General features: G+C 41.9%; 1 protein-coding gene across 3 annotated transcripts in view; it reads right to left on the bottom strand.

Annotated features, from left to right (window-relative positions):
- FMN1 (formin 1) overlaps positions 1–20261 on the bottom strand; it is a 427872-nt gene that overhangs the window by 184806 nt on the left and 222805 nt on the right. For all 3 annotated transcript variants that reach the window (XM_049611644.1, XM_049611645.1, XM_049611646.1), the window contains 2 exons: positions 16377–17143; positions 11606–11756 (listed from right to left, as the gene is read on the bottom strand). In XM_049611644.1, coding sequence (XP_049467601.1) covers positions 11606–11756; positions 16377–17143 — 918 coding nt within the window. The remainder of the gene's footprint in view (positions 1–11605; positions 11757–16376; positions 17144–20261) is intronic.

Below are 20261 nucleotides of genomic sequence, written 5' to 3'. Positions count from 1 at the left end.
CTATTACACTGCTTTCTCTTGGCACACCTTGAGGACATTCACCTTAGAGCATCCAGCTTAAATTCATTTTTTTAATTACATAGCTGTGCCCTCAGTAGGACACACAAAGAAAGGATAGAGTAAAACGGACCTCCTGTAGCTTTCTGGGGGCTCAGAAGCCATCACTGAATGAGAAGCGGGGCCTCTGGTTGAGTCCAACTTTCTGTTTTCCTTTAGTGGTGACACTGTTCTTATTCCTACTCCTGATGGTAATGGCGACGGTGGGGATAGCGTGGAGGGAGTAGCAAGCATCTGTGCATCAGGCACAAAGCTTAACACAGAGATTATTTTAATTCTCACAATCACCCTTTCAAGTAGGTATTGTGATTATTCTCACCTCACAGAAGAGGAAACTGTCCAAAGGAGCCTAAGATGAAGGGACTTGCCCCATGAATAAAGTGATGACTTAGAAAGAAACCCACGTTGAACCACTCCATTACCACTTTCCATACTCAGACTAGCTGTGGCTCTCGGTTCAGGGTGTGCTGGAGGAAGCAGCCGGTCAGGGGCCAGGCGATCAGGCTCCTACAACAGCCTTGTCCCTGGCTTCCTGGTGGCTGGGGGGCAAACACCAAGATCTCAGCTGAGAGGACTCACAGGCCAGTGCAGGGGGTTTGTACCAATCTCCTTCCACATGTACCTTTAGCCTCAGACGCCTACCCCTTCCTTTGGTGGCAAATGAATGGCTGCCGTCCTTGAGGGCTGAGTTGTCAGACATCTCCACACACCAAGAGAATACATAATAGACAACAAAGATGTCACATGGTCCAGTTTCTCCAAGATCTTACTAAATCAGTCTAAACATCCTATGCTTTGGACATTCTGTTGCTACATTCTGAATCACATTCTAAGCAACCATCGCAATGTCTCATTTTTTCCATTAGTAAGATGATTATAGTACAGAGTGATCCATAATGAGCCCCAGCTCAAGTAATGTGGCTTTCAGTTGGCTACATTTTAAATAAATCTTTCTTTGTTAATTAATGCACCTTATCCCAGTGTTGTAAGTAACATTTATGTTCCTAAACTGGGCAGGGTAAAAGAGAACCACACCCAGAGTGGAGGATCCAAAATCCTCAAAATCAACATGAATGCAACAACCATCTGAAAGCAAAGTTTTAAAGTTAGTTTTTGTGCTTGCTGTAAACTAAGGAAGTTGTGCTAGAGTCTACAAGAGAGTAAAAAGTGATGTGATAATTAGGTCATGAATTAACCCCCTGGAACTTGCAGCTCTAAATTATTTTTAAAGACCCCCTTCTCACCTCCTAGGATATTTTGCGCATGCAAAATGCCTAATTGACTAATAAGGTACCTAGCATAAAAGCTAATTAATGAAAATGAAAACACTAAAACTCAGGTTATTTAGTAACCAGAGCCTGGAGCCAGATCCCAATTAAACCACTCTTGGGTGGAGGAAGGGCTCGAAATACCCAATAGGTTCCATCTGGCTGTTTCAGTGGGTCAACCTAGAGCCTCATGTTCTTTCCAAATCAGCCTTTCCACTCTCTCCTTTCCATTGCGGTGAGGAGCTAAGGACAGTCCTCCTCACACCGCACTGGGGACTCCCAGGCTCTCCCACTCACATGTAAGGGGCTTGGCAGCTAAGGAAGCCAGCTGGAAGCTAGCATGATTCACTAGCTCTTCTCAGCCCAATCCCTTTTGTCATTCATTCCACCAAAGGGGCCCCTAACCTTCCAATCTCATTTGTACCCCACCCAGGAGATCTGATAATGGTCCTGGCAGAGCTGTGGCTTTTCATAACTTCTGGCAGGGGCCTCGCTGACCCATAACATGGCTACACACATGATTTCTTCTCATACTGTCTTTGTAAATTGACCATGGCTAACCTTGCTGCCCTAATCAGATCAATCAGAATAACATTTCTTTAGCTGCTGCACGCTGGCAACCTCCCGGGCTGAGGCGTGACTCAGAGTCAGGCTCAGATACCGAAGGCAAAGGCGGGTTTTTGAGTTTCTAGTGGTCTCAGGTTTCCCTTGCTTTTATCACAGTTGGTGAGCTTTGTAAGGCCCTGTGTTTACAGCCATGCAAATTAGCCTCAGCTGGAGAGAAATCAGGTCAGGCCTAACTGAAATCAAGCTCTGGGCCAGAAGGTATTTTATCAAAAATTGAAAGTGGGGCCTTGGTAGTGGGGTCAAGGCAGACGGTCCTGAGAAACACATGGACAGCTTTGTCCAGTGGAACCTGAAGGCATGGCTTGGCCTCTGGACCCTGGAAACTCAGAGAGATCGAGAAGGGCCTAATGGCAAAGGGCTGCACCAGCCAATGGGGGCTGGCCAACTTGACCAATGGCTGGTGCTGCCAGATGCATTTTTGGTTAAGTAGAGACAAGGGTGAGAAGGGATGCATGGCATCTCTGAAGGAAGAAAATTGTGGTGTGAGTTTGGTTTGCCTTTTATCCCGTGTTACTCACTGATGAAGGGCCGAATGTGCAGTTTCTTCTACTCACACACTTGTAGACACTCAGTTTTAAGATGTGTGTGGGAAGGTGTCCACACATAGATGATCTGATATTTTCCATCTTTAAAGCACCTTTAAAATTTTAATGTTTTCATTTATTTTTGAAGGAGAGAGAGAGAGAGAGAGACAGAGCATGAGCCGGGGAGAAGCAGAGAGAGAGGGAGACAGAGAATCTGAAGCAGGCTCCAGGCTCTGAGCTGTCAGCACAGAGCCCGATGCAGGGCTCGAACTCACGAACTGTGAGATCATGACCTGAGCTGAAGTCGGACGCTTAACCGACTGAGCCACCCAGGCACCCCTGGAAAGCACCTTTAAAAACGTACCCTGCGGGTGCCCCGACAGTTACAGAAACTAAAGCCAGAGAGGTTACGTGACTGGACACACAGCTACTACGAACTACTCACCTTTAAGACAAGATCTCTGGTGCATTTCCATGGCCATCCTGCCCATCATATTCCCTTGCCCTTCAATTCCCCAAGGACATACAGAAACTTGCTTTATTTTAGGAGCTATTGGCAAACATTCCCTGAGCTCCTGCACATCTGTGATTCATACGATGTGCCATGATGCTGTCAAGCAGCTCGATCTATCAGACAGTGCCTGAGCACAGAGATGTTGGTTCCCATCTAATTGTCTTGTCTATCTTCTCATAGGTGAAATGAAAGTTGGTGGATCTTGAGTGTTCCTATTTGTAAAGTGGAAGTGAAGTAATGACCAGATCGTTGTAATTCATCAAATTAAAGTTTGCATCTTTTGGGGCACCTGGGTGGCTCAGTCGGTTAAGCGTCCGACTTCAGCTCAGGTCACGATCTCACGGTCTGTGAGTCCGTGAGTTCGAGCCCCGCGTCGGGCTCTGGGCTGATGGCTCAGAGCCTGGAGCCTGCTTCCAATTCTGTGTCTCCCTCTCTCTCTGCCCCTCCCCCGTTCAGGCTCTGTCTCTCTCTGTCTCAAAAATAAATAAACGTTAAAAAAAAAAATTTAAGTTTGCATCTTTTGACAGATGAGACCTGAGACCCAGAGAATTTAAAGAGGTTGCCCAAAATTCAGTAGTTGGTTGAGGTCAGAGCCAGAAGTAGAACGCAGGTCTATGGACATGAAAGCCGCTGCTTCTTTCACTAAACAATGACCAGGGAATAAAATTTAGCCTTCTGCAAGTGAACTTGAAGTCAGGACTTGTAGTTAAATTTAGACCAACAGACCATTTGTCAAATAATTAAGACCACAAGCTCTGGGGTTCTTGTTAAATTCATTTCCTTACCACTTAAGGGCTGTTTGAGGCTGGACAAGTTATGTAACCCCTCTAGGCTGAAGCTTCCTCACCTACAAAATGGGAATAATAGTAGTAACCATTTTACTGGGTTCTTGTTATTCTTAAAGAAGTTAATACATGCCAAGTCCTTAACCAAAAACCACTTACTTAGCATTAACTATTATCATCACTACTGAAATCTTTCTCATCTTCACTTGATAGACATTACATAAATGCAAGGAATTATTAAGACTGATTTCTGTCCATATTAAGCATGAACCTGTGAGAACACATGTATGCACAGTGTATACTGGAGATGTGTGCACTTTGCAAAGCATGTACGAGTTTAGTTGAGAAAGCATCCAGTGACCTGGTTTTGTGACTTAAATACACACACAAGGTCTTTGCCTGTTCTGGCAATAGCCTCACATCCTTCTAGCTCCAAAGTGGAGGCCAGAGGAGTCACTGCATTGGCATTCAGCCTTAAATTGCTGTCTAGCTCCATCCCATGTCACAGTCTTAGAAAAGGGCCCAAATTAAGCATAAATGAATGAGGTCCAGAAAAATCTATGTAAGAATTCAAAAAACTTTCTTCAACCAGGAGGAAGGATACTTTAAAAAGTATAAATGGGGCACCTGAATGGCTCACTTGGTTAAGCGTCCGACTTTTGGTTTTGGCTCACGTCCTGATCTCCTGAGTTGTGAGTTGGAGCCCCTCGTCAGGTCTCCACGCTGGCAGTGGAAAGCCTGCTTGGGAGTCTCTCTCTGCCTCTCTCTGCTCCTCCCCACCCCCCCCCCCAAATAAACAAACATTAAAAATATATATACATAGAACGATTCTCTCATAGCCTGTCTTGTAATATCTAATCATGTTTTTGTTTTTCAAAACAAAATCTTTATTCAAATAAATCTTCACTCCCTTTAGATATGGAAGATTTAAGAAGCTCTGTGTGTGTGAGTGTGAGTGTATATACGAGTGAGTGTGAGTGTGTGTGTGTGTGTGTGTGTGTGAATGTGTGTTGTGGAGGTGATTCCAGGATCAGTAACAAAAGGGCTAAGTCTGATACTTCATGCATTTTTATACTGCAATCATTCATTCTAAGCACAGGAACTATGTCAAATAATAACTTGTATTCTGTTAATACCTACAAGCCTTCCTAATATGGACTTGGCTCCCAATACTTGTCACCTTATCGTGTGGATAACTTGCTCTCATGGTCCACAATGAAGAGACTTAACACGACTCAGGAGGGTGCTGAGGGGCCGTTACTCTCTTGCAACTTCCCCTTCTCCCTGTTCTAAGAAGCGAATTTAACGTTGTATCTTGGCATTCTAAGATGCCCTCTTGTGGTTGGGGGAGGTAATGACCATCCTAAGGATACTACAGCTGGCTTGAGGTACAAGTCCAGATTGTTACTGTTTTAACAGCCAACAGAGAAATATAGTTGAACTCCAAGAATAATATTCAGATTTAACATTCTGAAAGAATCATTGATATCCATACTTGACAAGCTCTAGCCACCTTTTATATATATATATATATATATATATATAAATAAAGTAAAAGTACAACTTAACTTTTTGGGCCACCTTATTTCCAAATAAAATTTGCAAGGCAGAACATTTGTAAACGAGTGCCTGTCATGGAATAGAAGCTCCTGTTTGCTTTTGGTAGATCTGGCCAGTCAGCTGCCGTTAAGCTGAAGAACAGGAAAGCCCTTATCATTCTAGCTATCACTCAAGGAATCTGGACATAGCACCACCTCAAGATCATATATTGGTGCAATCAACACGCGGGCAAGTTATTTCACTCATTTCTATATATGATAACCCCTAACCTCACTGCTCATTTTTCAAACACACGAGAAATATAAAGGGGTTGGCAAATCATCCCCACTCCTGGGGGAAGAATCGTGCACGTACCTTACCGAGGCAGCCCAGAGAAATTATCTCTGTATACAAAAGCTGAAATTATATAAACTTGGAAGGCAACAGGTTATGAAAACCCTATAAATTTACGTTCAGACATCCAAACAATGTTCTCCTTCCACTCTTCTCCCCTCCCTGCCAAACTGAGACACCAAGTCTGGGAGTTGAGAGTTACAGCTATGATCCTCGCCAAAGTGACCAAATTACAACTGAAGGCTCTTGGCTCCAGGACGTTTCAACAGACTAGTGTCTGCTGAACCATCGCCACCCCTCTCCAGCTGCCCTCCCCCACCCCAAAGGGCTTAGGGAATAGCCTTTATCTCATTAATTCTTAAGATGTATCTATGAAAAAGGCAGAGGGAAAGGAATGATTTTATGTAACTTACAGAGGAGGGAACAAGCGAGAGATTATTTATAATCCAAAGTGAGATCGTGGCCTTTCGAGACAGGAAGAACAGTGACAGGTCCTGCTGATTTCTGTGAGTTGTAGGGCGAGTTTAGGAAGCAATTGGAAAGCGCACCAGAGCAGCCACTTCCCCAACAGGTACCAGGAGGACGCCTCGCAGACAATAAAGGCAGATTCCTGGCTCAGTGTCAAGGTGCCGAGCTACCTTTCCCAGGAACAAATGTACTTAGAGACCGTAGAAGTAGGGCATATTGACAGGGGAAATTCTGTTCTACAGTGCAAACGACTACCTAAACCAATGTAAGATGAACTCCCAGATGTCTGCATGTGTCATTAAGGGAAGTTGTAGAATTGGATGAATCCTGAAAAACAGGAATGGTCTAGAGATTACCATTTGCAAGTAGTTTCAGGAATGGACACACTAATGTTTTAAGACTCCTCAACAACCTTGGGAATGAATGACGTTCAAGAATTTCTTCATAAAACGTTCCCATTAGTCCATAAACTAAGACGATTAATACACATTTCTAGGAAATAAAGTACTTTCATAAGCATGATTTCATTTCATCCTCATAACAAGCCTGTAAAGAGTTGCTATTCCCCATTTTATAGAAAAGGAAACTATGGGAAAGTGAAATGATGTGCACAAAGGTTATCAGGGACCAAAAAAAAAAAAAAAAAAAAAGGAGCTGGTACTGAGTGTTGGTGGTGCTGACAGGAGCTGATGTTTGCAGCTTCCGTTCTCAGTTTGGTGACTGCCATGTCAAAGTGGCAGAATGGTCTGGTGTCACAAATGAGGATGGCACATGCCTGAGTACGTAATACAAATCTGTGTATTACAGCTAATATTTATTTATTTCACATTTTCATTCATTCTTGAGAGACAGAGAGAGACAGAGCACAAGAGGGGAAGAGGCAGAGAGAGAGGAGATACAGAATCTGAAGCAGATTCCAGGCTCTGAGTTGTCAGCACAGAGCCTGACACGGGGCTCGAACCCATGAACTGTGAGATCATGACCCGAGCCGAAGTCAGACACTTAACCAACTGAGCCATCCAGGGGCCCCTACAGCTAATATTTAAAATAGTTGGGGGGCGCCTGGGTGGCTCAGTCGGTTAAGCGGCCGACTTCACCTCAGGTCACGATCTCACTGTCCGTGGGTTCGAGCCCCGCGTCGGGCTCTGTGCTGACTGCTCAGAGCCTGGAGCCTGTTTCAGATTCTGTGCCTCCTTCTCTGACTCTCCCCTGTTCATGCTCTGTCTCTATCTCAAAAATAAATAAACATTAAAAAAAATTTAAAAAAAAATTAAAAAAAATAAAATAGTTGGTAGAGTCAAAGGAAAACAGCTCTAAATCTATATATATATTGTTGTTGGAGCGATACCTAAAGCCTCTTTTTATTCTAAGATTTAGCTTCCTATTAGAAGATTGACTTTGAAAAAAGAAAAAAACTTGGGCTGATTTCACAATGTAGGAAATACTTTGGATTTGCCCAAGTGTGCCTGTATTTGTTGATTTTAATAATGGCCATTCTCATTTATAGATGTAGGCTCATTCATCCCAATAAAATATGTGACCATCGTTGATGGGGCAAATTCATGTTTAAATTAAGGGGAAATGAAGGCACATCCTGAGGCTCTTGTACATCCTCTCAAGTGTCTGTCACTATTAACACCTTTCCAGTTACAAGTGTGCAAACCCTCGAAGTCATGTCATCTTCCCAGGTCTCAGTTTCTCGAGTGCCAAATGAGGGTACTGAATTTGGTGGCTGGGAAGGTGCCTTCTGGTTTTCAGATTAGAAGATATTACAGGACGGGATCCCTGCCCCACTGAAGAGTGTATGTATCTGTTTACTGACAGCCACCACTGGCGATGGGAACTTCAAATGCTCCTAGAGAAGGAGAAATAGAAACCAGTATCTGAGTTTGAGTTCAGTGGAATCTTAACAGTTCTGACAGTTCTTTCCGAACAAGGAATGCAGCCTGCACAGAGGAAGGAAGACCAGCTCCACTTAAGAGGTATTCACATAAAGGTCTCCATGCTGGCTGAGCCCCTACAGCCAAGATTCAGAATGCTGGAGTTTTAAATCTCCAACATACACTCCACTCCAATCACTATAAACAAGACCGATTTGGCCAGGGTTCTTCCTGGTCATCTTGTGTGGGAATCATGCTGTGGTTAAGCTGATGAAGTTGGCCTCTGATGCTGAAACTCCCCAGCTGCTCAGAAACTCTGTAATTTACTTTCACTTTCATTTTAAGGAAACAAACAAACAAATAAAAAACCTGGCTCTGAGAGGAGACCAAGGAATCCATCTTGATGCGTGAAATCTGACCAAGGGCATGGAGAGAAGGCTCCTAAGGGACAGGCTTAGAGCTTTTGGCATTGATTCAGTTCATTGTTTTAATCTTAAAATCTCAGCCCTAATGTAAGTCACAAGCTCACTGAAAACTCCAACCAGTCTCAGGACCAGAAAGCCCAGTAGATGTACATGTCTGCCTCTACCTCAAGAGAAATGTGAAGACTATATACGTGCACAGATTCTACAGGATGCCCGCAACCTTGCTGCTCAGAAAGATTAAAGAGTTCAAATGAAGGGTATTTTCCCCCTCAGACAGGGAAGCAAAATAAACATATCAAGTACTAACTGCCTTAGTGGAAATCCTCTGTTGAATAGGCAAACAATTATGAGATAAGAAATAAGAATAAACAACCAAATGCTTTGATGTTTCAAAAAAAACAAATTCTTTGATGTTTTAAAAATACTCATTTGCCAAAACAGAAATAATTAGCTTTATGAGTAAACAACATGTTACCAAGCATCCAGAGGGAGAAACAAAGGGGTAATACCAATCCGAGAAGAAAGAGAGGACAAAAGTAAGTTTAATATGATATTGTGTAAGAAAACATTCAGTGGAGTTCCTGGTTAGCCAGAAGAGGCTCCCTGGAAGAGGTAAATCTAGGCTAGCTTTGGAATACAGACATTCTTCTTTGGCCTTTCATACAGAAGCAGTAGTCTTCTGTGTCTATAGATGGTATTTAATAAACCAGCTGGCCCTTAAAGCACATTTATTTCTATCTTGTATGAATCTCACTGCATGTGAATACATGATATATATACATATAATACTATACATATGTACATAGTACTATATGTATAGTATATATATGTATACATATGTATACATAGTACTATGTACATATGTATAGTATTATATGTATATATATATATCATGTATTCGCATGCAGTGAGAGTATATAGTATATATACTAGCATATATACATACATATATATACATACTAGTGTATATATATATTTATATATGTATATATATGTATATATATATGTATATATATATATATATATATACATATATATATATATATATATCACGTATTTGCATGCAGTGAGATTCATACAAGATAGAAATAAATGTGCTTTAAGGGCCAGCTGGTTTATTAAATACCATCTATAGACACAGAAGACTACTGCTTCTGTATATATATGTATATATATGTATATACATATACTATATACTATATATAGTACATATGCATAATACATATATATATAGTATATAATATATATATTAGTTGACTCCTTACCAGTAACTGATAGTTTTATTAGAAAAATTCGAATTGTTTCATGCAATATGTCCTCTTAAAAGAGTTGAGCTGATATTTAGTTATTTTTAGCATCACATTTTTATTATTTTTTTAAGTTTATTTATTTATTGTGAGAGAGAGAGAGGCGGGGGAGGGAGGAGCACACGTGAGTTGGGGAGGGGGAGAGAGAGGAAGAGAGAAAGAATCCCAAGCAGGTTACGCATTGTCAGCACAGAGCCCAATGTGGGGCTCAAACTCAGGAACTATGAGATCATGACCTGAGCCAAAACCAAGAGCCGGACTTAACTAACTGAGCCACCCAGGCTTCCCGGTGTCACATTTTTCTCATGAAAACATAGTTGCAATGAATCTGACAGGTGAAAGACTTTGATCATGATTTTCATTTGTAACTCAAGTCAGTGGGAGAACCTGATTTCATTAACAGAAAACTGGACTCGGGTTTTGGTCCTATTTTCCCTTACAAGGCACACTGATTTCATAATCATAATATTACTTGAGATAGGAACTGATGGATGAAGCCTGCTATATAATTTAACAATAAAGCGTTGATGATAACATCATTCATTATTACACTTTTCAAAACATTTCCTTCAAAATCTCTTCAATTCAATTTCACAACATCCTGGTGGGTCAGGTACACTCAGATATTGTTAATCTTGTTTTAGAGAAAAGGAAAAAATATGGCCTAGAGAATACAGATGAGCAGCCCAGACTCACAGAGCAAATCAATAGCAGAGCCACAGGTGAACTATACTTTTTCCCCAGCACAAGCTATGCTATCATCAAAATGCTAACGCCGAGAGATCACAGCAGTGACTTCAACAGTAACATGACGAGAGTAGCCGTCATTTGTTGGGGGCTGACTGTGTCAGGAACTGTGCTGAGCAGGACATATCAATTACCTCATTTAATAACTACTTACAATAACACTGTGAGTAGTCATTACCTCATGTCACAGGGAGGGGATGGGGCAAAGAGAGGAAGAACTTTGAGGCAGGTTGCACAGCTGGCACATGGCTCAGCTGCGATTCAACTGCACATCTGCCTGATGGCGTGGGGAATCTTGAACTTGCTCTCTGTTGTAAGGCTGGCGGCCTCTGACTTCAAGTCCCCAGGTCATTGTTCAGAAGTCAACGTATCCAGGAGAACTATTCTGAGCACTCCACTTAAAACTGCAGCCCCGTCCCAACCGTGCCCAAATCCATCTTCCGTACCCTGCTCTATCACATGGTTCAATGTTTCGTTTGTAATGCTGATTGTTAATATAAGTGCCACAGGCCAAGGTTCTTTGGGGTTTTCTCACCAAAGCATCCCAGATGCTCAGACCGTGCTATCCGATAAAACTTTTTATAATGACAACTTTTTAAATCTGTGCTATATGGTAGCCGCTAGCCATAAAAACAAAACTGAAAAGTGGCAAGTGACAATGAAGGCCTGAATTTTAAATTTTATCCAACTGTATTAAATTTAAACAGCCACATGTGCTTAATGGCTACCACATTGGACCACACGGGCCTAAAGCAAAACCTGGCATAAATACACTCCCAAGAAACATTTGCTAGATGAACGAAATTATACATAAGTGAATGAGTAAAACATTTTCCATAGAACATGCATACTAGTTTCACTAAGTGCAAATTAAATTTTGTATTTTTTTCAACAGAATAGTTGGAAAATAGTCCAGATTATTAAGAAAATGGTTTGAAAATTCGGGTGTGCCTGCAAGAATAAGCACAGATTTCTCAAACTACTGACTTCTTTTCGTCATCAGTGACTTAAAAGCTTCCAAAGCTTCCAATCAGTGACTTAAAAGCATTCCAATTCAATAATGAATTCCCATGTATGACAAAAAATACAATTACTATAGTCACCCAATACCTTTTTGACCTTGTTCTTTTTCTCATAGGTCTCTGACAGAGGCTTTTTCTTCTGCTGAGTTGTGTCTTTGGAGAATAAATACTCAAATTCACTAGTATCCCGAATATCAGGTTCTTCTAAGGAATCCCATAAGGTTGGTGTAGCATTTTGGCTTAAAAGAAAAAATGACAAGTTAAATATTAGAATCAAAACAGATGAGAATAGAATATAGTAAAATCTCTAATTCACTTTATGACTCATTTTTAAAAATATGTGTGTGTGTGTATATACATACGTGTGTGTATGTATATATATCCTAATAAAGCTGGAAGAAAAGTTTTTTGTGCTGTATCTTTTTTTTTAAGTCAAAATATACTATAGAACATCGAAGCCAACACACATTTCTAAAACTGAATGATCATTAGACGCAATCAAAAAGAAAGAGATCTAGAGAAAACATGCAGGACCAGAAATCCTGGGATTCACATAATCGAGGCCATGTAAGCTGTTTCTCCCTCAGTCTGTGGCATTTCCATGATAGGTAAAAATAGGCATCACGTACACGCTAAAAAGATAACCAATTCTGGGACATTCGTGGGATAATTCTTGTTTTCATTATTTTTTTAGAGAATGAGCAAGTAAGCGAGAGGGGGAGAGGGAGAGAAAGAGAAAGGCACTGGGCCCAGTATAAAGCCCAAAGAAGGGCTCGATCCCATGATGTTGGCATCATGACCTGAGCCGAAATCAAGAGTCGGATGCTCAACTGAGCCATCCAGGCACCCCATTAATGGGATAATTCTTAATAACAATACTTAAACAGAATAAAATTCTTCACCTTTTCCTAAGTTAAGATTTACCTTCTTGTTGGACTTCTTCTAATACTTTTAAAAGTGATTTTTAGGATTAGCTTGGGTCAAGTCAGGGCAGGACCCATAATTTGTGAACAGACTGAGTTCATTTAGAAGTACTTGATTTATAATACTCCGCCCCAACAACAGTATTAACAATGAAAACAAACCAAAAAACTCCACTGAACCAGTCCGCACAGGGATTTCAACTAAAGTAGCCATGGGGAGGCTGTGCTTTTGTTTTTGTTTTTTGGGGTTTTTTGGGGGTTTTTTTGTCGTCAAAAAAAACAGGGAGGGGCACCCTGGTTTTGAAACAAAGAAAGGGAAGAAGCTATGGAAAATCAGGTATAGAAAAACTGCCTCTGAGAGCAGGCTCAGAGAGGTTACCATCCAGGCTTCTTTTAGTCAGAACACATTTTCCCCCAAATGTCTACTATCTTATTTTTAAACACATTTAATACCCATGGACAGACAAACATAATATTTCATCTACACATTGTTTTTCAAATGTAAGTATATAGTATGATCCAGAATATTTTTAAGTACTTACCCTTGTTTTAACATGTATTTTCTCCATCACTGAAAACTAAAAGAACTCTTATTACATGGGATGGCCCACACAATTTTTTGATGTTAAAAGGCAATTTTCATCATGTTCAAAACAGGTGGGAAGATGGACTTCTCAGACCCGGGTGTTCACATTTTGCTATATGTCTGCCTTTCCCATGAAATATGAACATCTTGATCTGTCCAGATTCACTTCTCTCCACTTCTTTTATTGTAATTTTTCTAATATAATATTTGAGCCATTTAAGAGTATATGTGTGACATGTACAACATATAAGAGTATAGTGAATACCTGTGAAATCATCACCCAAGAGCTAGAAATTTCCAGTGAAGTACATCCATCCATGTGCTCCTGTCCTCCCCCACTCACTTAACTCCCATTTGGAACAGGAACACCATTAATTTCAAGGGTTAATCTCAGCTGCACTACGGAAGGGGGTCTCGATGGCAGAAAAGAGCCAGGGGATTTTGGAGCATGCAGCCTGTTAAGGGCTCCTGGTCTGGGCCTCAGGGAGGTTCTCGGAAGCTGAGGAGAGGGTGTGCAGAGAGAGATGGTGTGATGCATAAGGGCAATTGTTCAGACCCATCCATTCCCCCCACCCCATTCCCCTCTCATCCCTGCACCTGTACTGCTTGGCCCCAGCTCCAAAGACTGTGAGCCCACACTTGTATGACTAGTGTTGCAACTCACTTCTATTCTAGAGTAAACTGGCTTTGACAGCTTGCACGCTTTATCACCATTTACTACACATTGTTTCTGTGGGAAAAGGCATTTCCAATAATGAATAGAAGAATTTTGGAATACTACCTCTCAGTGAGTTGGGAGCAATTGGCATTTGGTGGAGGAGTAACAAGGACTCACTCACAATAGACCATCTCATCTGCTATAATGATCAACTCCTTTCTCATCACTGAATGTAAAATTCTAGCTCAAAAGAAGAGGAAGAGGGAAGTAGGAGGAGGAGGAGGTAGGAGGAAATATTGGGGAGGAGGGAAATGGTGGAGGAGGAGGGAGAAGTGGAGGAAGAAGGTGAAGATACTCACAAGGAAGACCAAAAATGAGTGCCCTGGAGTGCCAGGGTGGCTCAGTTGGTTGAGTGACCGAGTCGTGGTTTCGGCTCAGGTCATGATCTCATGGTTCATGAGTTCGAGCCCCATGTTGGGCTCTGCGCTAGCATCATGCAGCCTGCTTGGGATTCTCTCTCTCTTTCCCTCTCTCTCTTTCTCTCTCTGCCCCTCCCCCACTCGAGCTCGCTCTGCCTCTCAAAATAAATAAAAATTAAAAATTAAAAAAAAAATCAGTTCAGGTGAGTAGTGAAAAGCAATCTAGGTCGATGAGAGACAGTGCACATACGATGGAGAAAAATCATATTTTACTTCCAGTTCCCCAGAAGACCAAGGCTAAAATTTGCCATGCACACATTATGCAAAGTGCTTACCCTTCTGGTTGTACAAAATACTCAAAATACCATTTCTTCTCTTTGTAACAAACACACCCCAAACAATTTTAGTTTTGGACATGAATAAAACACTACACAGAATCCTTACAGCCTTTTAGTTTAAAAGAAGTACACATGCTCTGAGGGTACAAAATCACTTTGAGGGACCCATGATCAGAGAGACTAAATGTGTGAACAGCAGGAAGCGGCCATGATGCTGTCTTCACGTAGGAAAGTTAGTACATTCACCTACTTTTCATTTGGCTCAACAATGAAGCCCTAAACTTACAGTAACACTAATAAGAGCTTGAGTATTGAATTGCTTTCTTTCTCAAAATGGCCAACTACATAAGGAGGGAAAACGTAATGATTCTCTCCAGCATGACTTTGTCCTATGTTGAACAGTGGGCAAAGGGCCCATATCCCAGTGGTACTGTGAGACCACCGCTGCGGTCTAGGATGTTGGTTGCTGATGAAGTCTTGAGGGGAATGGAGTGGAGACAGGCTCGTGAGGCAGGTGTGGAACAGTTCCATGTGCTGTCACAACACACTACCCCACGGCTGACAGGTGGGATTCGTCACCCTGGAATGTCTGTACGTTAATTTGAGAACATTAATAAGGGAACAGAACTCGAAATAAATATTCTGGGAAACATTTAGGAAATGTCCTCTGAGTCTTGAATGGGACAGAAGGAATAATAATAGTACTTTAGGTAATCGTTAGGAGCCACTTCAGGATCTCTCTCTCTCCCTCTCTCTCTCTCTCTCTCTTTTTAACCATTCAATTGGGAAGTAATAAAGTATCAGCGTTTAAAAAAAAAGTATCAGGATTTCCCACACATAAACTCTTGGTCCTTATTCTTTGGTTAGAGGAAAGGGGCCAATATAAGGCACATAATCAACTTAGTTCACCACATGCTTAGTTTTAAGTCACTCCCCACTCCTCCTGCAGTGATTTCCAGTTGCTTTATAATTGTGAATTTCACAGTATTTTGTTTAACATCCTGCCTTCCACAGGCAAAATGTTACATAAATTGAAAGATTCACCACCACCCACCGATTTGGGGAATAAGTTCAAATATTTATGTTTAAAAATCTGTTTTCTATTTGTTGTCCTTTACAAACAAATTAATTTCAAATCTAGACATTGGTTAATCAAGCAGCAGCTCAACACCTCTCTCATTGTCCTCTTGACAGACTCTGAAAGGAGGCAGAAGAAATTCAATCCAAATATGTTCATATGGAAGTTTCCAAGCAACCTGTCTTGCTGCCTTACAGAACCCAGCTTAACAAGCTATACAAATGCAAGATTTGTCACACTGGCACTTTCTCTGAAGGGCAACAAGGTAGAAAATGGGAGGGCATTTGGCAGTTAGGGGGATGAGAGTTCAAGCAGAGGTTTTATATTTTAGGATGCCCTTCTGACCTAAAGAGCTAATGACTCAGTTGTGTCTGGTTCTTCTAATAAAACCTGAAAAATTACACGTACCTGTTAAATATCCAGATCATAAGGTTGCTGATACCATCTAAAGACAAGACAGATATTCTAAACATCTTCAGTGAACCTGCAGTATAGGTTCAGGCTCAGTGTCTTTATGATTACTGGCTAGTTGTAGGGATGTTGGAGAAGGCTCTAACTTACACCAGAGCTCTTCTCTAAGAAGAGTTTGTCAAATGGAAGCTTTATCTTACAGAAGGATCTGAAATTGCACGCACTGTTTCTCCCAGCATCAGTCTGTAGAGAACACAGATAAGACCTGGTGGAGACAGACATTCTCCCCCTCAAACACTGCAACCTTGTTAATCCAAGGTATTCACTACAAACCACATTTGACAATGGAATACAGTACACAGATATCCAACTGGTAAGGATAAAATGTCACTCGTGCAAAATCCTGGGAATTCACAAGCTGAGAATGGGCCAGAGGTTGGGCTTACCTTTTATCACTTATTTGGATTCTAGTCCAGTATAAAGGCTTCATGGGGCAACTCGGCTCAATGGCTGGCTTCCGAGGACATTGGCTAGAAGAAGGGCCAACTCCAAAGAAGAGTCCAGGAGGAGGTGGGGGTGCAAGTCCTGGGGGTGTTGGAGCAGGAGGAGGCCCCCCACTGTTGGGCAGAGCAGGGGAGTTGGGAAGTGGTGGCGGAGGGGGAGGGGGAGGAGGCCCGGCACTTGGAGGCGGAGGAGGCGGTGGGGGTGGAGGAGGTCCGGCACTTACAGGTGGGGGTGGAGGTACAGGTGGCAACGCTGCAAGTCCGGGAGGGAGGGGGGGAGGAGGAGGGGGAGGGATGGCTGCTGGAAGGGGTGGGGCGGGAGGGGGAGGTGATGCCTTTGGCTGAGGTGGTGAGATGCCTTCCACAGACTGAAGTGGTACATGGACGTCTTTGTTGTCATTTGGGGGAGACAGCTGGCTTAAAGAGGAGATATTCAGCTTTTTGGGTATTATCTGGTTACTTCTGATGGTCTTGCCTTCACCTTCGCAGGGTTTGAGGAAAGTCTCTCTGTCTGTCTGGATGCACACATTTCTGTAGGTCTTTGGAGGGTGGTCGTCATCGGTGGAGACACACGCGTCTCTCATCTCCTCACATCCTCCTCGCCACCGGTGTTCTATCTCATGTTTGAGATTTTCAATGGTTTCTTCTAGCCTTGCTGTAACTGCTGCATGCTCCCCGCGGATATGAAATGCCTGAAGTTCAAACTGAGCCTGTAGAGATATGAATGGGAAAGAAAGTAAAGATTTTAGAAAAATCAAATATAGCAGAAATAAAAAAAAATATTCAGTACCATCCCTGTGCCACCATAGCCCAGGCCACATCAACACAGGGAAACACAGAGACATTCTCCTCAGAATCCAACAGGGTATAAATTTCCCTTTATGAATTCTCCAAAGACTTAGATAGTTGGAGTAGAAGCGTAATTGCAGCCAATCTGATCTCATGGGAATAACTGCCATGGATTAAGGCTTAAAGTAAAACTATCCCCTAAGAACTTTCACCCATTTTTAATATCAAAGGCAAAACAAACTCCGTAAAGATTTGAACATGCTTGAATATATCTTTGATTATTTTTAGTTTGGAAAAAGAACACTGTAAGAAAAAAAGAGAGCTCCTTCTGGCTGTGTACCTTAGAGACACATAGTCTCTAAGTCATAGTCTCCCTTAGAACACCTCTTCTATGCCATTTCTGGGCCAACACAGCAGAAACAAAAGGTGTGAGAAGAAGCTGTAACACATGTGTATCTTTTAGAAGTTTCCATATCAAAGCTGTCTCTGATCAGTATCTGTGTCTGTTTCATAATCTTTCATAATATAGTAATAAATAAGCTATACAAATGTACAGAAAATGAGAATACTAAGATTTGCTATTTTTCCCTTCTACATACCAACATTTTAAACTGCATTTTATAAGACCCTCAGCTGTTTAACCATTATCTTTTCAGTTACTTCAGCGCCTCAAGTCTGTGGTTTTACACTTAGTAGCACAGAGCCGGCAAGCTCTCGGTCATCAGCTCGTCTGTTTCCCAGCCTTCAAAGTCATTTAGCCTATTATGGTTAAAGGGGAAGCACTTAAATTTATGATGTTATTAGGGTTTCCAGAATCCAGTTTTACAGTAATTAAATATTTCTGGTGAACTTAGTTAATGTCTGCCTTTCTCATCGGATTATAAACTCCACGAGATGGATCTGCCCCCCATCTCTGTATCCCAGCAGCTGACGTGACAAGCACATAATATTGATGAGATGGGTAGGTAAAAACCACTGTGATGGTTCTATCCGGTCATTATCCTATGGACTTTCCTTATGGCCTAAAAAAACCCTCTCCACTGTAATTTCAGCCCACAGATATCTCGAACACCAAACTGTACACAAGCATAGATCCCTTTTGCATGGAAAAGGTAAAGAAATATGTTTAATGACCTCATCAGGGAAGGTAAAGACATATGAAGATTCTCCACATTAAGATACCTTTTAACTATATTTTTACTAGCTCGTTTCCCTCACGAACCAACCCCCAAATAACCATGGTCAGTAGAACTAGAGGCAAGGTTTTTCTAAAGTTGGTTTTCTCACATGTGGACATGGCAGCCTGATGCAACTCTCAACAAACTGCTGAAATCCAGACACTGTCTATTTCTTGTACAGCACAGGGGGCTAGGCGCCTGAGCTCTGGATTCGTACTACCTGGTCTGCATCCCAGCTCAGCCACTTGTTAGCTTTGTGACCTCAGGCAGGGAACTTTGTGTCTTCAAGCCTGAGTTTCCCCAAATGAGGAGGATTGTGAGTCATCTCTAGGGTTTTGAGAAAGCTATAGAACATTCGAATAAATGTTACTATTAGGTACTGCTGCTAATGACAGTATTAGAATAAAAGACCAACAGATTTATAGTCATTCTTCAAAATTTCCAAATAAGGCCACTTTTGTGGAGTGATGGGCGCAAAACCAGGAAAAGCTTAAGCAAGTCTAAATAAACAAGGTACTACAAATACAAAAGTTTGCCCAAAATTTCAGGAGTTGTGCTACCAAATACCTGAAAGTAATTTCAAGCTTCATTCAACGATGTGATCAAGATAATCTGTTTCAACATCCTACCTGTCACCATTGCCCTCTCCCTCCCCTGCCCACCTCTAATACATCCCAGCCCTGAGTTCCACGGAACCGCTTACCAACATTTCAACTTCATTATAGCGACTAGTTCAGTTCTGCCACATCACACTAACTCTTGGTGGTTGTTCCCAACTAACCTTCCAAGAAGGTTGAGAGTCAAATGACATTGATGAGCCAATCATTTTACTCAGTCTTCAACTTCTTAATAGAAACAAGTTGCAAAGACATGTTCCACAGAGAAACTTTCCTTTTATCACGTGACTGCGCTGTGTCTGCAGCAATCACCTTGGTCCCTTCCATCCAACAGCAATCACCTTGCTCCCTTCCACCGTCTTAACCAATGATCCCAGAGACCGCTGAGGCTGATGTATGTGCCTATGTATTGTTTTGGTGGTTCTGTAACACACGTGCTTAGTGCAGTGGGGAGAGCACAAACTGGGCAGATTATTTAACCTCTCTGGACCTCAATTTTCTCATAAGTAAAATGGGGATACTAACAGATTCTACCTCATAAGGCAGTTGAGAAGAAGATGAGTTAATGTATATAAAACAGCCCGTAGAGGAGTGTTTGGAGCATAGAAGGTGCCACATAAGTTTGCTACATTATTGTCTCTTTCATGCCTGACAGATTCCAGAAGCTACACCACCTTGCTTTCCCCTCTCAGCAGGCTCCCGGCAGCATGCTTTATCCATCTAAAGCAAAAATGAAGATAGTTCCTTTAATCCCTTCTAGCTGTTGCCCTTTCTTTCTCACCGTCTCCTCTTCACAGCAGAATTTTGGCAGAAAAGAGCCACAACTCTCTCGATGTATTTTCTCATCCATTCCCCTTTCATCCAATTACATTTGGCTCCTGACTTCCTGACCCCCCCAACTTACTGAAACCCTGTTATTTGAGCGTTACATTTGGTCAGCATGTTTCAGTGATCCTCCCCTCTAGGCTGCATTGTTAAAGTTGACTGCCTGTACCTTGAAATTCTCCCCGCTTCCCTGAACTTTTTTTTTCTTTTTCTTTTATATATTTTGAGAGAGATAAAGGAGGGGGGAGAGAGGGAGTGGAAGGGGCAGAGAGAGAGAGAGGGAAAGAGAGAATCCCAAGCAGGCTCCATGCTGTCAGCACATAGCCTAATAAGGGGCTCAATCTCACAAATCTTGAGATTGTGACCTGAGCTGAAACCAAGAGTTGAACCCTTAATTGACTGAGACACCCAGGCACCCT

Source organism: Panthera uncia (assembly GCF_023721935.1).
Source record: "Panthera uncia isolate 11264 chromosome B3 unlocalized genomic scaffold, Puncia_PCG_1.0 HiC_scaffold_1, whole genome shotgun sequence".
Taxonomy (NCBI): Eukaryota; Metazoa; Chordata; class Mammalia; order Carnivora; family Felidae; genus Panthera; species Panthera uncia.
This window is presented reverse-complemented; position numbering and strand designations above follow the sequence as displayed.